The sequence below is a fragment of the Armigeres subalbatus genome, chromosome 1 (genome assembly GCF_024139115.2).
Source record: "Armigeres subalbatus isolate Guangzhou_Male chromosome 1, GZ_Asu_2, whole genome shotgun sequence".
In the NCBI taxonomy this organism is placed as follows: domain Eukaryota; kingdom Metazoa; phylum Arthropoda; class Insecta; order Diptera; family Culicidae; genus Armigeres; species Armigeres subalbatus.
In genome coordinates, this window is record NC_085139.1 from 245,463,374 (window position 1) to 245,485,379 (window position 22,006).

General features: G+C 39.9%; 1 protein-coding gene across 3 annotated transcripts in view; it reads right to left on the reverse strand.

Moving 5' to 3' along the window:
* LOC134206339 (DDB1- and CUL4-associated factor 10 homolog) overlaps nucleotides 1-22,006 on the reverse strand; it is a 124,032-nt gene that overhangs the window by 43,746 nt on the left and 58,280 nt on the right. For all 3 annotated transcript variants that reach the window (XM_062682042.1, XM_062682041.1, XM_062682043.1), the window contains exon 3: nucleotides 2,525-2,638. In XM_062682042.1, the coding sequence (XP_062538026.1) occupies nucleotides 2,525-2,638 (114 nt within the window). The remainder of the gene's footprint in view (nucleotides 1-2,524; nucleotides 2,639-22,006) is intronic.

The window sequence follows — 22,006 nt, forward strand, 5'->3', positions numbered from 1 at the left end:
GAGATGCTGCGCCTAGCTGCTCTTCCGTTGGAAGTGCCACTTCCAGCTGCTGCGCGTATTCTTGGGCTAGTCTACCGTCTTGTAGCCGCCCAATGTTAAGCCGCGGCGTCCGACTTCGACGCGTGTTGTACACCGTCGAGAGTTTTGAGCGCAGGCATACTGCAACGAGGTAGTGGTCGGATTCAATATTCGCACTGCGGTAAGTGCGGACGTTCGTGATGTCGGAGAAGAATTTACCGTCGATTAGAACGTGGTCGATTTGGTTTTCCGTTTCTTGGTTAGGTGATCTCCATGTGGCCTTGTGGATATTTTTGCGGGGAAAGAAGGTGCTTCGGACTACCATTCCGCGGGAGGCTGCGAAGTTTATGCATCGTTGGCCGTTGTCATTCGATACGATGTGCAGACTATCCGGTCCGATGACCGGTTTATACATTTCCTCCCTTCCTACCTGTGCGTTCATGTCACCGATGACGATTTTAACGTCCCGCAGTGGGCATCCATCGTATGTCTGCTCCAGCTGCGCGTAGAACGCTTCTTTCTCGTCGTCGGGTCTCCCTTCGTGTGGGCAGTGCACGTTGATGATGCTATAGTTGAAGAAACGGCCTTTAATCCTCAGCTTGCACATCCTTGCGTTGATTGGCTGCCACCCAATCACGCGTTGGCGCATCTTACCCAGCACTATGAAGCCGGTTCCCAGCTCGTTGGTGGTGCCACAGCTTTGGTAGAAGGTAGCCGCTCGATGCCCGCTTTTCCACACTTTCTGTCCTGTCCAGCAAATCTCCTGCAGCGCCACGACGTCGAAGTTGCGGGATGTAATTCATCGTAGATCATCCTGTCGCAACCTGCGAAACCTAGCGACTTGCAATTCCATGTTCCAAGCTTCCAATCGTGATCCTTTATTCGTCGCCTAGGTCTTTGCCTAGGTCTTTGCCGATTGCCGATTCCAAATCAATATCTTCCACATAACGTACATATTCACATATGAGTTTTCACAACATCGGAACAGTAGTTACATGACTACATTTTGCTGAATTGGCTTGGGATAGCGTTTATATAATGTATTCTCTGCGTCCCGTAATAAATGAGATGGCCAAAGAATTTTCCAATGCCAAGTTCATCTATCGCTTCAAGGTTTGTCGAGCTATGCAATGTGGCACGATAATATAGAATCTGATTGTTCTCTACAGCAACATTATTTATTGGCAAGAATGATCATGTGGAGTAAATTAGACTTTACAATTTTGGTACAGATTTATCCTTAATCCCATTTTTCGTCATTGCAAAAAATAGCTCGGCAAGCCTCGTTGGATAAACGTACAACTCGTGCTGAAAAAATCATCATTTTGCAACTAGTTGCTACTATTGTCTATGCGAGTCATCGCTGGACCGTCGCGTCGCTCAACCAGCGAGCGCTTTCCAGTTTGGTGCTGCAGCGACGCATTGAATTTTCCTGCGTCGCTGGAGCACTTACTGGAAAGGGTCGCCAGCAACCAGCGACGTTTCAGTCGAGCGACGTAGTTGAGACAAGTTCATACATGTTCTTGATTTTATCTGCATCGACAATATTGTGAGAGTTTTATTAAGCAATGAAAAAGAAACCCAAAATCAGTAACATCTTTTATGCAGAGTAAATGTTGTCAAATCAATTCATAATTGATTTTTTTACGGCTAAGACCGATCACGGTCCATCTCGCCCATGTAATTGAATAATTGAACGATTCTGTACAACACCTAGTTAATTATTAAGATCCCACTAATCGGCCATCAGAGCCGCCGTGATTGCCACTTGCGGGAACTTCGACTCGTTTATTTACTTAATTGTCACCGCTCATTAAGTAGTCTTTATTAGCACAGGAAAGATTCACGAAGCGGAGCTGCATATCTCGTAACAGCAAAAGATTAGCTTAGATTTAGATGGTGCGGTAAGATGATTTCCCTGTTGTTGCCGATGGATATAGGAAACTACTGGGCATATGAGTGTTTCTGAAATGTCGCTGCGAGTTGCGAACCAATTCAACAATGTTGGTAGAGCAATTAGTTGCGAACAAGTGGACGACATCCAGCGTCCAATGCAAATGTCACCGGTCACGACGAGTCGTTCATCATTACTGTTGATATGCGTTAGTATCTTGTTGAATTATTATGGAAATGGGGAAAAGCCACGTAACAGTAATTTAGACGTAACGTAACACGTAACAGTAATTTCACTTAACAAGAAGATTTAAAATAATAATGCCAATAACTATAAAACATGATTTTAATTACAACAACTTGGCTATCTCATTCATTTGTTAGATTATTTTGATCAATTTCAATGATTTTCAACAATCATCATGGGTTAAATATCTGATGATTGGTGTTTCGAATAAGAGATGCTCGTTATCCAGCTTCTATAACTAAATTAACATGTTTTACGTTAATGTGAGAAAAAAGTGTAACTTTGAAAGACAAATTCTTCGTTTCTCTATTGTAGACAGAGACTGCGTAACAGGTACGTAACTTGATGTAAGGTAAAATTACTTACTTGACACAATTGACGCTGTCGGTGTGGGCATTCTTGATGGTGCACATTTGCTTCTCGGTAATGGGATCGAACAGCACAATCGTCTTCTTTTCGCACGCAGCCACCAGGATTGTTCTGTAGATAAAAAGCGATAAAACGAGAATATTTAGAATATATGCTAATTTATTTTAAATATGTTTGCAATTCCGAAACATTATGCATGTACCTATAATGGTTCAATAGAGCTGTCAGATGATACAGATAATAGTTAAGAGCTATAAAGCTGGGCCATTAAGTGTGTTCTTTGTAATTATAATTGTAAAACAAATCACTTGTCTAGGTTATAATTGTTACTTCAAGTAACTTGGGGAACACATCAGGTACGGAACGTTGCGATGGATGGCGGGGTATGTGGTTCCCCGTTCATTGTAGACAGACCGGGGCCATTCAACTGTAACCCATTACGGCACCCTAGGGTGTGCTAACAATATGCATAATCTATACGATGAATCCACTGCTAGAGGGTTTATTAATGCACTGCTGACATGTATTGAGTGCTTAATTTATTTATAGCATCCTATAAAACGGTAATGATATTGGTTGCTACTAATTGCCAATTTCGTAAGCTGGAAATATTCAATTAGATTACGATGTTTGTATTATGCAAAATAAGAAAAACGATGCTCAGGATAATGGGCCAATGGAATGATATGACTAAATCATCCTTATTTAAGCTGGGTAGCCATGTGATTATTGTCAACAAGGTTTAACGGCCATTTGGTCGGATAGTCAAAGAAAACCTTTACTGTCAATTTACCTCCAGGAAATTTTACTAAATTTCCGTCAAACTTCTTAGAGACTACTACTTTTGACGGAAATTGAGTAAAATTTCCGTTGGGAAAAATGGCAATACCATTTTACGCAGTCAGTTAAGGATTACTAAAGAAAGGTTAAGGATTACTTTTTTTTCATGATGACCGTGCATTTCGTAGTTGCTACTCCGTGATCGACCAGAACAATCGCAATTGCACAGGGTACCAATGGACGGAAGCATGGGATTTGCTCTCTAACCTCAATGTGCACAGTCCGAGAGCTCTAGTATTTTGGATGGTCGATAACGGCGCTGGCCACGTCCTCACGGTCACCGGGGATGGGAAGGAATTAATGATGCAGTTACTCGCCTACTGCAAGGCGAGAACACCTCTGCACTCGCCACGAGTTCCTGCGGAATTTTATTGGAATCTTGGGGTTAGGTTTTATGGCAGAGGTTCGTCTTGGTTAACGGGTTGCCAAATGTGATAGTAATGAAAGAGTGGTGTATTCTAATTGGGTGCCGAAGCGAGCTTTTTCGCTCATTACGAATTCTAACAGTAACCTACTAGAACCAATCAAGCTGTAGGTATAGGAATAGAAGATGGAAACGGTATGAAAGCCCATTTCCAGTTCTAGCGTTTGCTAGAACATGAGAAATATATGAAAGATACAAAGTAGGAGGAATGGAACGGGCCTGGGATTGAACCCACGACCCTCCTGCGTATGAGGCAGAAGCAGTAGCCATATGACCACCAAGACCGTAAAAAATTACTTCTATGGAAAAATGCAGGAATGGTTTACGAAAAGATCACAAGGCTTAGAAGCTCTTTTGGACATATCAATGATTAAGTCTAGGTTAATTGAGATAGAATCTAATCGTTTAAAACACTTTGGTAGAAATATGAGTGAGGATAACTTAATGCAGGGTGAAATGATGAATATATATCAAGTTTCTGCACAAATAAAAAGGCTTACATCTAGTAGCAACTTCAAACTGAAAAATAATAATTGTATTGAAACCGATATTGGAACATTGAAGAAAATTGTATTTGACTTCTACGCGGAGCTTTTTGCCAATGATCATAGCAATAAGTGTGTAGATGGTAGTGATCCTCTGAAATTCATTTCAATTTTGCTCAGTGATGAAGATAGGGCCGAATTGATTGAACCAATAACGGAAAATGAATCAAAAGCTGTACTCGAAAGTTGCTCTAAAGAAAAAGTCTCCTGGTCCCGATGGCTTACCGTACGAATTTTATTTATTGAATTTCGAGATTTTGAAAAATGATTTGATATACATTTTAAACGGATATCTAAGAGGTACGTTGAGGCTGCCAAAAAGTTTCAGCGAAGGAATCATTTCTCTTATTCCAAAAAAGGGGGCAACGCCCTTTCCTTAAAAGATTACCATCCAATCAGCCTTTTAAATTGCGATTATAAACTATTTACTAAGCTATTTTTGAATAAACTTTTAGGGGTTGGACAAACAGCTTGTATGCCCAACTTATCTTGTGTTAGTAATTTGAAAGATGTACGAAGAGTAATTACTAAATCTTGCGAATCGAAAAAATTCAAAGCATGTTTAGTAAGTGTGGATCTAAATCAAGCATTCGATCGTGTGAATCACGATTATCTCTGGAAAATTCTTTTAAAGTTTGTTTATACAATAACGCCACTTCGAGGATCTTGGTTAATGGATTTCTTACACCAGAAATTAACATGATTAGTTCGGTCCGACAAGGGTGCCCTTTAAGCATGGTACTATTTGTGCTTTACATTGAACCTTTACTCCGCAATATAGCAAATTGCATTCATGGCATACTTGTTAACGACAAGTTTGTTAATGTTTTAGCATTTGCATATGACATTCATTCTGAATAGTTTTTCTACCTTTGCCGGAATAGAAATAAACTATAGTAAGACCTTCTTCCTAATGCGCGAGTTGGTACCCAAATTATTCAAGAAACTGATTGTTTTCGCGTATTGGGAGTTACTTTTAAAAGTAGCTGGAGTAGTACTGTAGATGAAAATTACAAAAGGTTAGTTCCTAGTCTAAAAACTTCATTGCAAATGCATTCTGTTAGGAAAGTTAATTTAATTGAGAGGTGCCAGATACTAAATACCTACATTCTCTCGAAGCTCTGGTACTTACTTACTTACTTATGGATCCTGTACACCTCCGGTGGTACAAAGAACCGACTTGAAAGATCTCCATCCTGAGCGTTGCCCGGCTTTAACCTGTTGCCAGGTTAGATTTCGGTCGACTTCTTTTATTTCTTTATTGAGGCTTCGCCGCCATGAGTCTCTGGGTCTGCCTCTGCTGCGATGTCCCGCTGGGTTCCAGTCTAATGCTTGTTTACAGATTTCGTTTCCGCCCCTACGTAGAGTGTGACCGACCCAGCCCCACTTCCGATCCCGAATTTCTGTTGCTATCGGCCTCTGGTGACAACGACGATGGAGCTCGTTGTTTGAGATCCAGTTGTGAGGCCACCATGCCCGAATTATATACCGCAGGCATCTGTTAATGAACACCTGCAGCCGTTGAGTGTTCTCCACTGATACACACCATGTTTCGCTAGCGTATAGCAGCACAGATTTCACATTAGAGCTGAAAATTCGTATTTTGGTGCGTTCACTTATCTGCCTGTTTTTCCAGATATTTCTTGAACTCGCAAGCTCTGGTACGTTGCACAAATAATTCCACCTCTAAATGCACACATTGGTCAGATTAAAGCGGCATGTGGAAAATTTATTTGGTCGGGCTATATATTCAAAATCAACAGGAATCAACTATATCTAGATTATCTGAAAGGTGGGCTAAGATTAGTAGATCCCGAAGCAAAATGTAAAGCTCTGTTTATTAGAAACATATTTGTAATGTAGATACCCATGAAAATATGCTAGAAGAAACCTATTAATTGAACTTTAACCAACTTCAGAGATTGTCTCGTAATGCTAGAGAATGGATTGAAACAAGTAAATACTTAGATAATTTTAATCTATCCACAACTAAGCTGTTATATGAATATTTTCTTGCACAGTTGTCTCCCAAAGGTGAAATTGATTATGATGCTAACTGGCATATTATTTGGGAAAATCTTAGCCAAAGTTTTTTAACTCTTGAGGACAGATCCAATGCTTATTTATTCTTGAATGACATGATTAGTAATAAAGACAAAATAAAGACTTACAATATTGGTAACCTAGCATCATCAGATTGCCTTTAATGCGGATTTGTTGATTCCAATACACATACACAGTTCCAGTTTAGCCTTTGCTTAGTATTATAGTATTAGTCAAACGAACCCTGTAAAAAAATACCAAACAGAAATATGATATATCCGATCCACAATAAAACCATCTATATTGAACAGGGTTAAAATATGTCAAAGTCAATGCAGTGAAATACATGGAACTCAGCATATCCTACGGTCAATCTCATCGCCATCGTCGTGAGTCATCCCAGCACCAACCATTCAATTTAAGGCTCCCCCAGACCTAAGCGATTCCATCGCCGCGACGGCGACAACTAGTCGCCGCGATTATATCGTTGGGTCGCTGCAGGCAATGTTTCATTTACGATTCCATACTAACGGCGACAGAATCGCAGTCGCCAAGCGATAAAATCGCGTCGCGATTGTCGTATCGCGTGTGTTTGGGGGAACCTTTAGCGTTCAACCCAACACAAGTCGCTCTGACAGGCTGCTCAGTTCCTGCGTTACTGCATGAATGTGAGTGCTCCATATAAACGCGTGGTCATTTTTTTTTCTTTTCAAGACAAAATTTTCAAAACGACTTATCTGCTTTTGTACACAAAGATTCAAACGACGATTTGACGAATCTGATAGCTCTCCCACGCAAACCAACACCACCAATAGGTAGGTGAAGGTTTCTGCTACCTGTTGATGGTATTGGTTTGGGGCTGTCCACAAACCACGTAGACCGAAATTTCACTTTTCCAAACCCCCCCGTCCCCCCTAGTAGACTTTTGTAGACTTTTCCGAACCCCCTCCCCCACCACTTAAAGTCTACGTAGACTTTTCCAAATTTTACAAAACCTCATATGTGATTGGAAAAATATGGAAATCAACCACGTTTTAAGCAATTCAGCTATTCAATTCTATTTCCATGTAAACATTACAACAAAGTTCGTATTTCAAACATAATAAAATCAAACTGAACAAAATCCAACAAAACGAAAATCAAATTGAAACGACATCAAATTTATTCCTCTGTCCATAACTTCTGAAATCAAATCTCAAAGCCAATTAATTTAATTACTGTTGAATTCAATTCCTCCTAGAGGTGTGCGCCACCATCGCCGACACTTTTGCATCGGCGCGCCACTGATAAAATCTGTCACGCATTGTCAATGCCGGTTCAAAATTAAGAAAACCGAAGAATTTTCAGAATTTGGAAAAAATTCGAGTTGAAATTCCGACAATGTCAATTCTACATTCCAATAAGTTTTGCGTGGAAATTTCGTAAAATTCCCCAATTGATAACCTTGAAATACTCCAAAGAACTCTCCTTGATAATTCCGATGCTTTTCTTGAAAATTCCATGCAATATGCCGCTGAATAATCATCTGTTGAATTCCCAAGATTTTGCTTCTAAGGCTCAGGGGCGTCTCGTGGACTTTTGCTACACCTGTTCTACCATGCTGATAAAAAAAATCATCAAGCTGAGTGGTTTCGAATGAAAGTTGGGCATTTAATCTAATATTACAACGTCTTCTTGTCTTTAGAAGAAGAAAAAAAACAATTTAAATAGAAAAGATTTACAAAACAATAAATGACTTATTTTTCTCTTTTGTTACAAAAATGTTTTAAATTTAGATGCACTTAAAATTTTCGACTCGGAAATAGTCTATAATCTAACTTGGTAACAGTTGGGCAATAACTGGATATTGCTCAGAATAGAGATCTTTCATATCGGCTCATTCCACCATTCAGGGTACGCTGGTCCCATCGCCGCTAATATTTAAACTCTCACATATATTGTTGCTATGAAAGAAATGTTATTAACCATTATTAGTATAATAATTATAGTATATAATTACAGTATACCCCCGCTGATCCGACAAATGTATGGCCGGACTACCGGGGTTTCTCTCGTTAATCCGACTGTCAAATCCATACAAATGAACCAAAACAAAATCACAGCACAAATTTGAAAACTGACAGCATATTGTGTTTAAATGGGTGTTGATACTTTTTAATCCGGAAAATTCCGAATTAGCGAGATCCGGACTAACGAGTCGTCGGATTAGCGAGGTCCGGATAAGCGGGGGGATACTGTATACAATTATTTTTTGATGCGACCCCAGATTGTGACGACCAATGAGTCACATTTAGAAGCTGAAATGTGTTCCAGTTATTTAATTTTTCAAATTTAGTGAAAACTATACCTTTTTCTCTATGTTGATTGATTTTGAGTATTCGTAAAAAAGCATTATTTAAAGTCTCTTTTGAAAACACAAACATTAATTTAATATTGTTCTTTATGTATTGCATATTCATCACGAGAAAAAAGAAAAACAAACTGTTTATAATCATCGGCGCTAATGGCCCGTTTACATATGAGCTAGTTCTAGCGGACAATGCACTATCCGACAATACTAGCACGAAGTTAGCATAATGTAAACGCTTATTAGCGAGGATAATTCCTGTTTACATTGTGCTAATATCGCGCTAGTATTGTCAGATAGTGCATTGTCCGCTAGAACTAGCTCATATGTAAACGGGCCATAAAGCGTGCGCTGTGCCTTTCGGCAAAGCACAGCCCGACACTACAATCGAGTCTAACCGAAGGTGCGTCGCGTCGTTGATTGTTCTCGCAGCGCGTCGAACGGGTTTGACCAGGCGGGTGCTAAGCTGTCAAATTTTTGTTGCCACCAATCGAGCGAATGCCAACGGCACTAACACCAAGCCGTAGTCTATGAAAAATAAACACTGCAGTGAGTGAGAATGTTCTGAAACGCACAAAGTTTGGATAATGCAAGAAACAACTGTTTCTGCTCAGCACTGAGTTTCTTCTACCAACATAATTATTTATCTGCATATTTCGCGTAAGGAATAAAGTGAAAACACTACATATTTACGGATTTGGTGGATTTTTGTTCGTTGCGATCGTTAATCTAATATGTGCATTCGACACCACTCTCTCTTGTAAAACGGTAAACAATACAAATTTTTACAAATACCACCACAATTTATAATAGTATATGAGCATTTTGACATTGGAGTATAAATTTATGCGCCAAAAAAGAGGGTACTGTCATACTTGCCAAACTCCATATGAAAAAAAATCCGTTGTCCCCCCTCTGGGTTTGACTCCTGCGCGCATAGCAGAACTTGCATCTAAACGTGCTTGCTTCGCATGCGAAAGAGGATGATGTGAGGAAACGGAGAAAGCTGGCAACGCTCACGCTGGTTCTCTGCGCGCGAAGAACGAGTGAGCATACCAAAGAGGAAATTATTTCAAATCATTTGTCATGGCGCAAAACTTTAAATTTAACTTCTGGCAGTGCTGCTGTTGGTTCTTCATTATAGATCACACGACTGGCAAAAGCTTTCTATGTGATGGGGTGTGGTTTTTCAGAGAAACACACATTTAGCTGCAATTTGACTGTACGCCAAGCATGTGGCGTTAATTTGATCTGCCTACGATATATTTTGTTTCTTTAGATGTTTAGATGTTAAAATCATTGTAAATTATTTATATATTATAATTATTTGCCAAGACATTAATTTCTTACTTATGACCTAAAAATGGTTACCTGTTCCATGAACAGGTAGAACGTATGGACGAGTCGCCCCTGCTAAGGCTGTGAACCATTCCAGCGATTCGTTTAACTTTTAGTTAAAGTTTGACAGTTCGATGGTTATTTCTCTGTGTGGCATTATAACTGCCGAAGAAATTTACGAAGAATTTTCCACGGGCATTTCGAATAATTTTGCCTATGTCCAAAGAATTCCTCGCATAAATTCCAAAATTAAGAAAAAAAAATTCGAGGGCTTCCCAGAAAACCTCTAGTGAATATTCTGAAGGGTTTCTAGCGGAAATTTCGGAGAATTCTCTTTACAAGCTCCAAAGAATATCTTTTGGGCATTCTAAAGACTTTTTCTGTGATATTCCAAAATGCTTCCTGCGTAAATTCAAAAAAAATCCGTGGAAGTACTTTAAAATTAAAAGAAATTCTAGTAGAATCTGCAGTAAAATCCAAGTGAGGATGTTGAAAAAAATTCGACTTTTTTTATAGAATAGGAGTTTTTCTCTGCTCAACAAAAAAGAACTTCCAGGTAAAATTCTTGATTGTTTTAAGCCGTACTTCAGTAGTTATTTCGGTCAAGTCATGCAAAAAAAAAAAAACGAAAAATTCTAAAAAAAATCAAACTAGTGAACTCCGCTCAAAGCTGCTGTATATCGTTTTCGAAAAAAATAAATAAAAAAAGGTCTACGTAGACTATTGGTATACCCCCCGTCCCCCTTCGTAGACTATCGTAGACTTTTTCGAAACCCCTCCTCCCCTCAAGAGTCTACGTGGTTTATGGACAGCCCCTTTTGCGTGGGAGAGCTATAAGATTCGTCAAATCGTCGTTTGAATCTTTATTTACAAAAGCAGATAAGTCATTTTGAAAATTTTGTCTTGATTTGCTGGGGGAATGTGTACATTTTACTGTGGTGAATTTCATATTCGTGGCGTACTGGGTGATTTGAGTTCTGTTGGTTACTACCCCCCTTCTTCGGGAATATGAGATCGATTTCAAGGAAGGAAGAAAATAAAAATATGAAACAAAAAAACATCACCTTCATCCAGTGCTGCCAAATATTTACAAGCCTGATCTTGAAGGCGTTCCTCCACGCAGAATTGTGATCCATCCAATCCACAATAATAACATTTTTCTTGCGTCCATGCAGAATTGTGACCAATCCGATCCACAGAACACATTTTTTTGTGGGTGTCACACAACGCTAAAGAACCGCTTCGGCGCGGGCGTCTCATCATGCAAAATTGTGATCCCTCCGATACACAATACCACCATTCCTCTTGCAGGCGCTCTATTACGCAGAAATGTGATCCATCCGATCCGATTGCGGGTGTCCCACCGAAAAAACTCAAATGCGAGCGTTCTACCACGCACAATTGTGATCCATCTGATCTGATCCACAACAACATAATTCTTCTTACGAGAATCCCACCAACGCAGAAGAAATTTTTGAATGCGTGCGTCCCACCACGCAGAACGATGACCCATGCGATTCACAATAACACTATTCTTCTGGCAGGCATCCTACTAACAGAACGGAAGAAACTTTTGAATGCGTGGTTCCCACCTCGCAGATTTGGGATCCATGTGATCTACAATAACACCATTATTTTTGTGAGCATCCTACTAACGCAGAGAGAAACTTTTTTATTCGGGCGTCCCAGCAAGCAAAATGATGATTCATCCTATCCGTCTTATCATCGCAGAGAAAAAACGTCTCGAATATGGGCGATCCACCATGAAGAGAGAGATTGGAGTGTGCCTTGACTAAAGACGGAAGTATTTTTTTGCGGCGCGTCATTTAATCAATTTTTTGCCCGAATTTTTGGCAAAGTGGCCACTGAAATTCGATTTTCAAATTCCCGTTTTTTTTCCGCTTTTCCCGATAAATTTTGTCAAATTTTCCTGGTTTTTATTTTACGTGGAAAAAATTGTTTTTGAACTTTAATTCGGTGTTATTTCCTAACCAGTCAGTTTTTATAATTTGAAACAAAACATTGAATTACCAACAATATCAGAATAATATATTAAGTTCTTTTAGTGGAATGCAATCAACCGTCTAAGACGAATTAAGTACTCTCCATTTAATTCCACCAATTATTTTCGATATCTTTGCAGATACGTATTTCGACCACAACTGTGTGGTCGTCTTCAGTGTCTCGTACTTGACTCGACTTCGAGTCGTATCGTATCTGCAAAGATATCGAAAATAATTGGTGGAATTAAATGGAGAGTACTTAATTCGTCTTAGACGGTTTACCAACAATATGTTATGCGAAATACTTTGATCAGCAGTCACACTGAAATTGTGCGGTTCGTTGATATGTAATTGGGGCACTTGATCAATGTACTAATACCACATTAGTACCTAATTACAAGATTTTTTTCTTATTTTTTTCTTGATTGAAATACTTTTGTAAGTTTCTGATAGAGCCAAATTACATTGTATGCTAGTCTAGTGTGGTTCTATCTTCTTAGAGCATAATGTTTACAGGAAGCAATGAAGTTTGAAATCATGATAGTTGGATGATAACTTTTTGTTCCAAATTTGGTATTTTTTTGTTTCATTTTTTAGAAAATCAAACATCTAAAGTAGCCCTGGAGTCAAAACAAACGACGGTATCTTAAAGTATAGTCGAAACATTTTTAATGTTCAGCTCTCGGTTTGATGTTATGCAGACTAACGTAAATATATCTTCCTGGGTAACTGATAAGGCTTTGCAAATTATCGCAAAATTATATGATCAAAGACATAATTCACTCTTATAAAATAAATAAAATTAAATCGATGTTTTTAACTAAGAGAACTTAGCAATGAAGAAGTAAAGCAGTGTATAATCTCATCAAAGTTATTGATATTGCTTTTCTAAAAAACACAACATTTTAAAACAACTAATTTGAATACAGCTTTCACCCGAAGGCTTGTTTCTGATCAACATAATTATTTTGTTTTCGGAAATAGATTTAAGCACATTTTGGGCAATCAGAACATACGATTCGTAATTGATTCAATTTTACATGTTAGATTTTGAATTTATTATTGAAAAATTTGAAAGTTGTTGGAATTTTCAAAGTTTCGGAACATATGTAACAAGTTTAAAAATATCTTAAGAGTATATCTTTCACCATCATAAACTTTTATTACATTAGGTTAGTTGTGGAAAAATACTAAAATAAAAGCATTTTCCTCTTTGAAATATTACAAGCGAAAGCACGAAGTATAAAAAATACCATTTTCAATGATTTTTTAAATAAAATATGTCTCTCGAAATTGATATCAAAATAATCTAGTGACAACACAAACTGGCTTTGGGAAAAGATCTACTTAGTTTTTGTACCTAACACACACACAACATGTACTAAAATCTTATAATTCAAGCTGGAATGCGACTGAGTATCAAATAATAAAGGGTATTTTTTTGTTATATCAAATTCATTGAAAACTTTGAAGAGTTTTGAATGTAACTTGACGAAAATTAATTTTTTCCCGGTACATGTTCTGAATTCCCGGGTTTTCCCGCTTTTTTCCCGGTGACTTCAATTTCCCGTCTTTTCCCCGCTTTTCCCGGTTCGGTGGCCACCCTGTTTTGGCTTTAAACTAAAAGTAATTTTCAATATTAAAATTTGTCGAGAAGTTCATTCGCCTAGTTGGTGCCTTATCTACAGTCACACACCCACGAGCTCGCGCTTTGCTTAGTTCATAGTTATCATAGTATTGTATTGATAAAAATATCGCAAATCTTCCGTGTCATACAAATTACATAATCTTTTTTAAAGTTATCATAGAACAATGTTCATGTCTAACTTAATATACAAGAATATAAACCCCTTATTTATAAGACCAAAATGAAACTAAAACTTTACTAATTTTGTTTTTCACTTCATTTCAAACAACGTGGTATATGAGGGTTTCGATAATGAAATTAAGAGTAATACATGACCAAGGTTTGTAAATTTTGTTTTAATCTACCTAATTTTGTTTTATTTTGATTTTCAGAGAGCGAGTAATGGCGCCTAGGCATCATCCAGACGCGCGGTCAAACCTGCCAGTCATTTTCTCAGCCCCACAAAAATAGAAAATTTAATGCAGTTCTTGGCCGTGCATAGAGCTGTTGGTCAACCCGGTTCGTCAAATGAGTCTACATACGTTCAAACATAGCGTCAACTATTCTAATTTCCTAGGGTAAAGCAATGTTTTCCAAACATGCTTGACAGTGTGTATGTAAGATAAGATCCAGGACATGTGGGAAAAAATACATGGGTCTCATCCCTAGACGTTGTATCATCAAGGAGGACACAAATTTTCTTAGCAACGATTACTTCCAACAATATATTTTTATATACCTTCTGAATGTGAAATGGTTGGTACGGCTGTCCCCGTTTCTTCCCTTGTAATAAGACGAGTTTGTACTATCCCATTTAATTCCACCACTTGATTGTACCTTGACAGATAAGTACGAGACACTGAAGACGGCCTTACTGTTGAGGTCGAATTACGTATCTGTCAAGGTACTATCAAGTGGTGGAATTAAATGGGATAGTAAAAACTCGTCTTATGACAAAAGAAGACATTCCACTAAGAAGCTTAAAATAATTTTCTTAAGATCATTTTTCTTGCAAGTGTCCCACCACGCAGAGGAAGAAACGCTTCATTGCCTGCCTCCTACCAACTATGAGTTGTGATCCATTCGATCCAATGTCACCATTCTTCATGCGAGCGTCCCACCAACGCACAGAGAAAAAAAACTCTTGAGTGCGGGCGTCTTACCTCGCAGAACTGTGGTCTATCTGATCCACAATAACATCATTCTTCATGCGGACTTTACACCGACGCAAAGGAAGAAACTCGTGAATGCGAGCGTCCCACCACGCAGAATTGTAACCCATCCGATCGACAATAACACAATTCTTCTTGCGGGCGTCCCATAACGCACGATTGTGATTTATCCGATCCATAATAACACCATTCTTTTGCCTGGCGTCACACCAATGCAGAGGAAAAAAATGCTTGAATGCGGGCCTCCTACCACGCACAATTGTGATCCATGCCATCCACAGTAACACCACTCTTGAATTTTCCCAACGCAAAGGAAGAAACTCTAGAATGTGATTTATTGCCTGCGAATGTGTATCTTCTTGCACGATAGCTGCCAGGATCTGTCATGTGACTGGGTAACAATGGGTATGTTAGGTTTTTTCGTGTTATAAGTTATATGGCACTCTTCGACATCATACATAATCGTGTGTTGTCTGGAAGTGCAATATTTTCTCGTCTTCCCGTGATGAGCCATTTTGTACAGGTCGATAGGCTTGAAGTAGGGTAAAACGACCTATTATGGAGGGGTTAAGCACCGTGTCGAAACAAAATTGATTACAAAAATTCTTCGAAAATTACCTGTTGGTCGACTTCCACATTGTAGTAGTTGAATAGGATGCTCGTTAACTATAGTTTCGTAAATATTACGTCAATTGTGCTAAAATTATGTTGTTTTGTTTTTATCACAATAAAACAAACTACCGCAATAATAGGACGCAGTTGCCTATCGTTGCGATATTTTTTGAAGGTCAGTCCTATTGTTGCGGTATTGCATGTAATTCTTATGGACAGCGATACCGCAACAATAGGACCTTAGCATTACCGCAATAATAGGCTCAAAGGATTCAAACTTTTAACGAAAAATGATGATTTTTCATCGTTTTGAACGGAATTTTGTCAAACAAAAGCTGTTCTAGTCGTTAATCCGAAGAGTTTTAGAGTACCCACAATTGTTTGCAATGGTATTATATCCAGAATGGACTTCTTTAACACTACCGCAACATTAGGGCATACCACAACGATAGGACGTTTTACCCTAGTTGCTTTCCCGTTCCACGATGACCTTGTTCTGCTTCGAATACAAATACGAATACTTTGCGATGACACGAAGGTCATGAGTGTAGAACTCATGCTCTTGAACCTCGAGGAAATCCGTAACATATTCGTGGTGGGCATATTAGCAGAATCGCCTTAACGCCATCACTACTAAACTGGAATGTGTAGTTCCTGCGTGCACTTCTCCTTCTGCACTGGTTGCATCTAGAAGGCAGCTGCCTTTTGTATTTATCGCTAGCGGATTGCCAGCGTCGTCATCAGAAAACTATGTGTAGAAGTGGCTAACAAATTCCTTGGAGGGGTTGCCACCAAGGGCAGTGCGTTTGGGGACACCTTTTGCTGGTCACTGTTTCTGCCATCCTTGGATGTACGTGTACTATTTACTACTAAGTACCATGGCTTCGGTAATTGAGGCGACTACCTATTCATTTGCAATGCTATTGTTTTCGTATACATTTATAGCATTTAGATACGATGGAGTTGTTGCAAAGCAAAAAAAAAATACTGGGTATAAATGTCTGCAAAATTTGTTTAGTGAAATGTTGTTACTTGTTTACAAAATTTATGCATTTCAAGTAGTGAAAATCAGTGCAATAAAACTAATTCATCTCTTTGACAAGGAAGGTTGTTGTTTATTTGGATTTTCCAGATGAAGCATGGTGCTACTTCTTACATTTCAAGATCAAACAGTTTGCCCTTAACGTTGCAAACCAAAAAAATAATAATAATCACAATGTATTATGGATGCGCTATGTTCCTTGCGTGACACTACAGTGTCTATCGTGATAACATTGAACCATCATCACAATTAATTACATATCACAAAACAGTATTATTGACAGCTCGTTGATGACGTTGTTTAACTGCCTGCAAGCGCATATTCATATAGGCAAACGATGATGCTCGACAACAAGTGATAAGCATAACACCGGGCGGCGTCTCGTCGGCTACATCAACCGTGCAACCGAGCGCATCCGACACGCGAATCCTAATCACCTCACATCGCACTGCATTGCCGCCGCCGCCGCCACCACCACCGCCAGCCACGTGAGTACAAACCCGTCTGCAGATCGGATAGAGCCCGGAGAATTTCGAACGCAGCCGTCTAGCCGTCTAGCTGCGCCACTCGCAAGCCAGGAAATAACTCGCGATCGATCGTAGGAGGACCTTTATGTGAAGATCCGATACGGATGGAATTGGTATGGGACCTCCGAATAACATAACCTTAATATAGGTTGCATGTCGTTCTGATGATTATCATTCCATAATCGATGTGAAGTTAATCGCAGGTTGCATTTTTTCTCGAATTATGCGAGAATCGAATTGGGTCACGACGTCTAAATGATGGCTGGTAAAATGAAGCACATGCACGGCGAATCGAGGCGAACAAAATCTATTTGCAAGTCATCGACAATCTCCTGGTTGTTGGATCCTAACAGCACAGTGTATGTAATCATTTACAAAAACCACACTTGGCATCGCAGAACAATGAAGTTATGGATAATCTAATTAGAGGGAGGTTTGAAGCTTGATCGCCGACGGCAGTGATTTTGATCCGGCTTGTCACGGCGCGGTAACGATAGTTTTTCAAACAGGTCTGGGATTTCCGCGTTCTATGCACATTTGGACACATGGACTGCTCGCTGAAGAAGGTAATAGGATTAATCCCGGATGATCGGATGATCGACTGTGCGGAATACTCCGATCTGATCTTGGATCTTCTTATCGTTTTCTTGGTTAGTATCGTCTAACTGGGAGGAATTGGTTCCATACCCATTCACCAAAACGAAGTGTCTGTTCGACTTTCAAGTCAGCATGACGTTGCTGTGTGGTTTCGGTTGATGTATTCACAATGGAGTTGAGCAAGGTCCGTGATGTTGCAGCTCAAAACGATCTCTCTGACATCGTCTGGAATTGGCGCTTTGTTGCATGAAGATGAAGAAGCAGAAAGATGATAATCGAAAAAATCTCCACGGGAAAGCATACGAATAAGTTTTTAAAAGTCTACTCAAAAATTCTGGAACAATATAATTAAAAACGGTAAGCGGTACTTTTCTTATACCTTGTATTACGTGTAATATCATAAAATTTCGAATAAAAATATTGTGTTTATTATACAGTAGAAGAAAAGTCCAACCCCGTACTGCTTACCATTTTTAATTAAATTGCTTTTAGATTTTTTGAGAAGAGTTTTAAATACGAATACGTATGCTTTCCCGTGGAGATTTTTTCGATTATCATCTTTCTGCTTCTTCTACTTCATGCAACATCAAAGCGCCAATTGAGGGAGTGAAAAGCGCATGGTTTTAAGTCGCACTTTGGTCGTACTTGTGTTGACAAGTTCATATGATTTCTACGTCGATCCATAACAATGTAAACACATAATGAAAATTTTGTTTCGAATTCCTCACATGCTGTATTTGGCGCGAATATATGATCGTTTTCTTCAAATTAAGCATTTATCACTTATAACTCTTTGCTTTTATCTGCCTCAATTATATTACGAAACTCCTTTGGATGTATCGCAATAAGATTTATTATATATCAAACACAATAAAACCAGTTTTAAAATTCCAACGATGGTAAATCGACAGCACAAGACGACGGACGATGGCCTTCGTCCAGGTTAACGTCATCGAGCGGTTGCTCTTTCGTCGATCGGAAGCATAATTTGTGTCAAAGTATAAAAAAAGCTTATATTCACGTATTATGATGTCATACACGACTACCAACAACCAATTAGAAATATAAGTGACGTGAAAGTTTGTGTAATCTGGATCAGATGCTTCTGATATGACATGTTGAGAGTTATAACTTATATGTCTTGTCTTAGTACATGCACAGTTGTATTTCCGAGCATTTTCTTGTCTGCATTATTATTCGCAGCATATCATGAATATGACATAGGTAGGTATTAAAACAGCCAGGCCCACCGTGCAGGCTTGAATTTGGGAGACAATCCATAATTCCTCAGAAATCAGATTATTATGAATAAATAACATGATCAACGAAGAGTTTTCAATCTACAAAAGAAAGAAACGGGGACAGCCATACCAACCGTTTCACATTCAGGGGGAAAGATGATTACCAAATCGGTGGGAGTGACTTTGACATGTTGGGAGTTTTAACTTATATTCTAAAAAAATGAAATAGGTCTGCACACAATAATTATCAAAAACCTTAGACTACCTACTGTAAATGAACACTGATCTCTCTTTCGCTTAAAACAGCAATTCTCAACCTTTTTCTTCAGAGGTACCCCTTCAAACTATTGCATTAATTGAGGTACCCCCTCCTGAAAGTAGGCTTCCAGGTCTCTTGAGAGGACAATTTCAAGTCCTTGAATCTCTTAAAAGTAGGCTTCCGCACCTTGATAAGAGGCTTCTGAGCCTCCTGCATAGCTTTCGAACCTCTTGCATGGCGGCTTTCGAGCTACTTAAAAGAAGGCTTCCTTTGCATCTCGAAAGGACGCTTCTGAGCCTCTTGAAAGTATGCTTGCAAGCCTATTGGAGAGAGGCTTCCGAGCCTTTTGAATATAGGCTTCCGAGCCACTTGAAAGTATGCTTCCGAGCCTCTTGAAAATAAGCTTCCGAGCCTCTTGAAAATAGGCTTGCGAGCCTACTGAAAACAGGCTTCCGAGTCTGTTAAAAGGAGTCTTCCAAGCCTCTTGAAAGTATACTTCCGGGCGCCTTAAAACAAGGCTTCCGGCCTATTGAAAAGAGGCTTCCCAGCTTGTTGAAAAGAAGCTTCCCAGCTTCTTGAAAGCAGGCTTCCGGGATTCTTGGAAGACGAGCCTCTTGTAAGGAGGATTTCGAGCCACTTGAAAGCAGAGTCTCTTAATTCTCGTGTATACATGGATGAGACAGTGTGCCATGAGCTACAAAAGCTCACGTAGCACCGATTCAGTGCGACGAGAGAAGCTAGCGCGCGCATAAAATAACTGAGTGAGCGTGTATCAATGTACGTCTCATGAGACTCATCTCATGCGTAGCAATGCATAGCTGGCGTTACTTAGGTGACGATATTATTGAATGAAAATTTCCCGTCCAAGCTGTTTTACGCACCTCCGCTGTTGTTTGCAAAGGTTTGCCATGGCAAACAGCGCATGAGCTGATCTCATTGAGATGTCTCAATGCGACTCACTAATGTTAATGTGAGGTACACAAGCTTCGTGAGACTCGCGTGCGCTAAATTTTATGTGCGCGTAGCAGTCGTTGCTCAATCTCATCCATTTTTGTACGCGTACATGATGTCTGCTTGAAAGTAGGTTTTCGAGCCTATTGAAAATAAGCTTCCGAGCCTCTTGAAAATAGGCTTGCGATACTATTGAAAATAGGCTTCCGAGCCTGTTAAAAGGAGGCTTACAAGCCTTTTGAAAGGAGCTTCCCGAGCCTCTTGAAAGGAGCCATCCGAACTTTGTGAAAGAAGGCTTCCGACCATTTTAAAAGGCGGCTTCCGAGCCTCTTGAAAGTAGACTTCCGGGCGTCTTAAAACAAGGCTTCCGGCCTCTTGAAAAGAGGCTTCCCTGCCTGTTGAAAAGAAGCTTCTCAGCCTCTTGAAAGCAGGCTTCCGGGCTTCTTGGAAGACGGCTTTCAGGCCTCTTGAAAGGAGGTTTCCGAGCCTACTGGAGAGAGGCTTGTGAGCCTATTGTAAAGAGGCTTGGGAGCTTCTTAAAAGGAGGTTTCCGGGCCTTTTGAAAAGAACTTTCCAAGGAGTCTTCTGAGCTTTTTGAAGCGGGTCTCTCAAAGCGAGGCTTCCAGGCCTCTCGAAAGGAGGCTTCCGAGCCTCTTGATAGTAAATTCCCGAGCTTCTTGAAAGGAGCCATCCCAGCTTTTTGAAGTCTTCCGACCTTTTCAAAAGACAACTTACGAGCCTCTTGAAAGTAGACTTCCGGGCATCTTGAAAGTAGTTATCCAAGCCTTTCGAAAAGAACCTTTCGAGCCTCTTGAAAGGAGTCTTCCGAGCTATTTAAAAAAAGGCTTCCGACCTTCTTAAAAGGGGGCTGCCGAGTCTATTGAAAAGAGGATTCCGGGTATTTCAAAGCGAGGCTTCCGAGCCTCTTGAAAGAAGGCTTGCAGGCCTCTTGAAAGGAGGCTTCCAAGCCTCTTGAAAGGAGATTTTCAAGCATCTCCAAGCCTCTCGAAAGAAGGCTTCTGAACATCTTGGAAGGAGGCCTACGAGCTGTCTGGGTGAATCCTTCCGAGAGCCGCCCTACCAAACTGACTATTTACAAAACGCTCATTAGGTGGGGTGCAGATGGTGGAGAAGGCGAAAGAACCACGAGTTGCATCATCTGTTGGGATAACCATCCATCGTTCACCCCGCGAATATCGGAAGACTGCGGTAGACCAGTAGCCGTAGCCAGAATAACGGGTAGTAATCTGGTGAAAATGGTTTGTGACAACGATCCTACGGGAACAAGAACCCAAGGTGGTTGGCGACATGCAGCCATGGACTGAACTGAATGGAGAACACTTTTATGCACTGCACAGACCACTCCGGTGTTAGTCTGAAAAATAAAAAGAAATAATGCATATTATGTACAAGACAAAGTTTTGTAATGGAAAATACCCAATTGTCAACACTTTATTAATAAGTTTCGATTCTAATTGTAATACGTCCGCCATTACGCATTTTTGTCCGAGGTACCCCCCAGGACCAGCGAAGGTACCCCAGGGGTACATGTACCCCAGGTTGAGAACCGCTGGCTTAAAATGTCCAATAAATCCATATGTAAACATAACATACGCCTAGATTGCGTTGTTGCGGGAGGCGTTACAAACGCCAGTGCTGCATCCGAAAACTTCTACGGGGATGATGCTGAGTAGATCTGGCGCTTGTCATCCGACAGCTCTGACGGTGTCAGCGAAATCAACAATTCCATCGGTAGACCGCATCGTGCTTTCGTGCTGTGCGGTTCTTTCTCTCTTTGCGGAAGGAAGTTTTTAATACTACCCGAAGCTATTTTAATTTCAACGGTGCTTCTTAGCGCTATTTGTACCCACTGATCCCGTTACGATCTTTGCAAGGACCCGTGCCTTCGTT